General features: G+C 45.3%; 1 protein-coding gene across 1 annotated transcript in view; it reads right to left on the bottom strand.

Moving 5' to 3' along the window:
* Window positions 1–1,129: 1,129 nt before the first annotated feature.
* The window catches only part of zgc:100829 (uncharacterized protein LOC445149 homolog), a 37,046-nt gene continuing 33,300 nt past the window's right edge, over window positions 1,130–4,875 (bottom strand). The window contains exon 8 of the mRNA XM_063203750.1: window positions 1,130–2,906. Within this exon, the coding sequence (XP_063059820.1) occupies window positions 2,560–2,906 (347 nt within the window). The 3' untranslated portion in view covers window positions 1,130–2,559. The remainder of the gene's footprint in view (window positions 2,907–4,875) is intronic.

Here is a 4,875-nt window from a genome sequence, read left to right as displayed (position 1 = left end):
TGATCTCTGGCATTCCCATAGCTTGTTGTCAAGACGATTTGCTAGCATGTTCAACGTTGTGAAGAAACTACTCAACCTCAACCAAGTTCATGAGGCTTGGAAATGTACTTTACCACTGTGTTTCTATTGATTGTGCTGTCCCATTGTAAGCAGGAGAACCAATGTACGTATGACACAATTGTTGCATAATGTATAAGGCCATGTACAGTATTTCTCCCGCAACAGAATCTCCTTTATTGCAGTTGTAAACTGGAGAATGCACAGGCTGAAGCCCCTTGAGTCTCAGCAGAGCTGGGAGAAGTAAAGAGCCCAATACCAAAGTTGACTAACCAAAACTTATACTTTATAGTGGCAACATCTGTTCATTTTGGGGATGGTAACCTCTGTGCATTAACTCCCATAAGGACTGTGATTTTACAGACTCACCACACAGTATCTGTTGAAGACTCACACATACCTTCATTACAAATCTTCGTTTTTTTGTGTGTAAACAAATGAAGATTTTTTTTTATTGGTCTTCAATCATAGATTGTTGTCCTTCATCGAGCTCTGGTTCTTGCTACACACTCAGAAGACTTTTGTTTTCTGAGCAGCTCTCTGGAGGGCATCCTACTGGGCGGTTGCTTGTTGTCCTCTCCAGTATGGCCTACTTGGCTCTGTAGCCTACAAGAGAGCTGTATTCTGACACAACCTAAAACATTTCTCGTAAAAAAAAATGTGGGAAAAAAATAAAACAAAAGAGCCTGCTTTGCAAAAGTCTGCTGAAGAGGAGAGTCCGAACCATCCAAAAATACTCTGTTTCCAAATGACCTCATGATCCACTTTTCTTTACTATTTTTTGGGTGGGGAGGGACACAAACTACGCGGACTGGCGATACTTTTATTGCTTCTTAAATGTGAGCCATGCTGGGCCTTTTTATGGAGCCCCTCTAACCACCAGATAGGTGTCTTTTTCTGTAATCCCGTCACCTTATACCCTCTGATCCAGGGCCCGGTTGTCGAGGAACTCAAGAGGGCAAGAGTATAGATCAATCTCGCACCCTCCCCACCCTCAACTACCCACACCAGTGGCAAAAAATAGTGCACAGACGAAGAACAGTTTGACAAACGCACAGAGAGGACAAGCAAGTGAGCGATTGTCATATCGATTACGCAGCGAGTTTTATGACATGACAACGATTGTCAGATATATTTGCAAGTACTGTAAAATGAAAAAGAAGCAAAAAACTGAAAAAGAAAAAAGATGGCATTGTGACAAGCCTGCATCTTTGGCACGTCATTCCAGCTGGCAAAATAGTCCAGCATAGTCAAAATGCAAGTCAATAATAAACAGCAGTAATAACAACCAATCACAATGCTCAATAGAAACAATAATGGCAACAGTACAAGCTAAACATGTCTGCATTCATCCGCTGTGGGAGACATAGTCAGAATGGAGCTGGAGTGGTTCCTGAGAGAGACACACCACACTACACCGCACCATGGTGCATCTTCAACCTCCCATGAGCAAGCCTACGGTACAAGGACCACAAAGACAGGGACAGGGAAGCCGACAGAAGGGAGACAAGCAGGTCAGTTGTCCCAGTCCCAGGGGAGAAAGGGCCCAAAATTGGGTACCCATGATATTGTATGCATTAGGTGGGGAGCCCCTTTCAGATGACTAGCGTGTCCTGTTAACTGCCCGGGTCAGGGGCACCGCCAAGGGTTGGGGGTCGCTGGGAGGACGACTGAGGGAGTCCAGGGCTCCACAGGGGCATGAAGGGGATTATTTTATTATGTGCGCTCGGGGTGATGCCCCAAAATCTTTTTCTCTTTTTTAGTGGTGCCCAGTCGACATCCAATACAGTCCTGGTGGTCCATCATTACAAACATTGCTACTCAGAACCAACATTTTAAAAATAAGGCAATGCACCCCATTTTTGGTCGCCAAAATCGTTTTCCTTTTTTTCAGTGGTGCTCATCCCATGCCCAGTACAAAGTCCTGGAGGTCCATCATTCTAATCATTGCTTAGAAACACTTTACAAATAAGGCAATGTGGCAAAATAAGGCAACGTGTTGCATAGCTCTTTTCACGTTGGTGTAATGTAACTTCAGTGCCTCGTATGCACAGATTGGCCATTGTTGACACTGTTAACTAGAACCATCATGAAAAGATCGATGCATTTTCTTTACAGTTGGTTCCAGACTTCATTTTACACAGTCTGGATCCCGGTTATTGGTTGTGGACACACAGAGAACTGCTAGTGCTAGTCTCAGTTCCGACAATTAACCTTAACACAGCTGACATGTACACATAAGAAAATAAAAATAAAAATAAAAAACATCTCAAATACCATGACCGAATGCTCTGATTTTTTGCAATGAACAGTGGCGACATTTTTGAGGGTGCCAAAGCAATTTCCCATACTGATGACACATCATGGACTTGGTTCAGATGGTTGATGCACAAGCACTTCGGTTCAGAGTGGTCTTGGTGCAGGGACCGACTCCAAACTCTAGGTCTGTCCGGTCTGAAAACAGTTCCTGGAGAAGGGAGGTGGGGGAGGGAGGGCCAAAGTCTACCTAAGCGAGGCCGACTGCTGGAGGCGTAGGTGGCTCGGCTTGCTGGGGAGGGCAGGCTTTGCGGGGCCGCCGCCAGGGCCGGTGCGAGTGAAGGGAGCAGCGGCCTGACTGGAGCCAGGTGGGCCTGCGTCACTAGAAACACTGAAGGTCTTCATGAGCTGAGCCACGCGTCCACGCCCCACTGGTCCTGATGCTGCTGGTGGAGCTGGTGTTGATGGAGCTGTTGCTGTCGGCAACGATGGTGGTGGAGATGATGCTGCTGCTGATGCTGCTGCCGATGATACACCAATCTCGTCTATGGACGCACCACGCTTAGATGCGGCCATCACACGGAACTCTTTACCTGCCACACAAGACAGAACAGACAGTGATTTCAGTGATTTCATTTTCAAAATTCATGATTTCATACAGTAATTTGCCATAATCCCAATTATGTGATGAGTATTCATTCATGTTGGCATGGGAAACCCAAACAGATAGAGATAAGAACACAAGACAAGACAAATAGTTCATGTGGATGCATATTGACAGAATATTATGGTAACACTTTATAATAATGTTCCTTAGTAAAGACTCAGTAAATAATTAACTAATGATGAATAAAACATTAACAAATGTTTTTATTATTAACTAAGCTTTATTAATGCTTTATAAAATATCTACAAATGATATATTCAAGATTTTACACACCTTATAACAGACTATTTTATTCATTTACAAGCAACTTGTAAATGTTTGATAAATATGAAATATTAACATAACATTTCCTAGTCATTTACAAGCATTGGTTTACATTTCCTAATCATTTACAAACGTTTGTTAATGTTTTGTTCATCAATAGTTAATTATTTATTAAGTCTTTATAATGTTTTTTTGCATCCATTATTCTAAAGTGTTACCAATATTATTAATATGGATGGATGGACAATCACAACAGTTTAATGGATACACTTATAAGACAAATGAGCTGCTTGTGATCCAGGGATGACAGCCCATATGGGCAGTACAATGATGATGGCAGAGTGACCAGGGCCGGAATCAAAGCTGCCATTCCCGCAATATTCCTGTTGCATATTTTTACGCAGTTTTCCCCAAAAGTAATATTCTCGTTTCTACTATCCCATTCCATCTCTTGCTCTCTTGCTCTCTCGCTCTCTCGCTCTCTCGCTCTCTCGCTCTCTCGCTCTCTCGCTCTCTCGCTCTCTCTCTCTCTAATTCTCTCTTTCTCTTCCTCTCTCCCTCTGTGTCCTTCACTTTTTCTTCCTGGGCTGTAGACTGCCAGACCGGAGGTCGGCGTTAAAGGAAGTGGAACAGGGACACAGCTGGGTATAGTTGGTGTGTGTGTGTGTGCGTGCGCGTGTGTGAGTGTGTGTGTGTGTGTGTGTGTGTGTGTGTGTGTGTGTGTGTGTGTGTGTGTGTGTGTGTGTGTGTGTGTGTGTGTGTGTGTGTGTGTGTGTGTGTGTGCGCGTGCGCGTGTGTGTGTGCGTGCGCATGTGTGTGTGCGTGCGTGTGTGTGTATGTGTGTGTTTGTGCTTGCGTGTGTGTGCACGTGCGTGTGTCTGGGCATGCATGTCTGTGTGCATGTATGTGTGTCTACATTTATGTGTGTTGGGGGGGGGGGCAATTGAGGGAACTTAGGACAAGGAAAGTGAAGGAGGAGAGGACTGAAAAAGAGAGTAGAGAAGATGAAAGGAAAGGAGATGAGATGAGGCCAGGAGAGGTGAAAAGAGAGTTTTTTAAGGGATAGACAAGAGAAAAGCAGGAACGGAGAGGATAGAAGGAGAGAGAAGACGAGGGCTGCAAGGAGGTTGGAGGAGAGGAGAGGAGAGAAGAGAAGAGAAGAGGAGAGGAGAGGAGAGGAGAGGAGAGGGAAGGGGAGGAGAGAGGAGAGGAGAGGAGAGGAGAGGAGAGGAGAGGAGAGGAGAGGAGAGGAGAGGAAAGGAGAGGAGAAAATGAGAGAAGAGGAGAGGAGAGGAGTGAGGGACAGGAGAGGAGAGGAGAGGAGAGGAGAGGAGAGAGGATAGGATAGGATAGGTAAGGAAAGGAGAGGAAAGAAAAGGAAAGGGAAGGAAAGGAAAGGAAAGGAAAGGAGAGGAGACGAGAGGAGATGAGAGGAGAGGTCGGGAGAAAAAGAGAGGACAGGAGAGGAGAGGAGATGAGAGGAGAAAAAGAGTGAGGAGTAGATAGATGAAGAAAGGAGAGGAAAGGATGAAGGAGAGGAGAGGAGAGGAGAGGAGAGGAGAGGAGAGGAGAGGAGAGGACAGGAGAGGAGAGGAGAGGAGAGGAGAGGAGAGGAGAGGAGAGGAGAGGAG

Source organism: Engraulis encrasicolus, chromosome 7 (genome assembly GCF_034702125.1).
Source record: "Engraulis encrasicolus isolate BLACKSEA-1 chromosome 7, IST_EnEncr_1.0, whole genome shotgun sequence".
Lineage (NCBI taxonomy): Eukaryota > Metazoa > Chordata > Actinopteri > Clupeiformes > Engraulidae > Engraulis > Engraulis encrasicolus.
The sequence above is the reverse complement of the archived record's forward strand: the minus strand, read 5'-3'. Positions and strand labels throughout refer to the sequence as shown.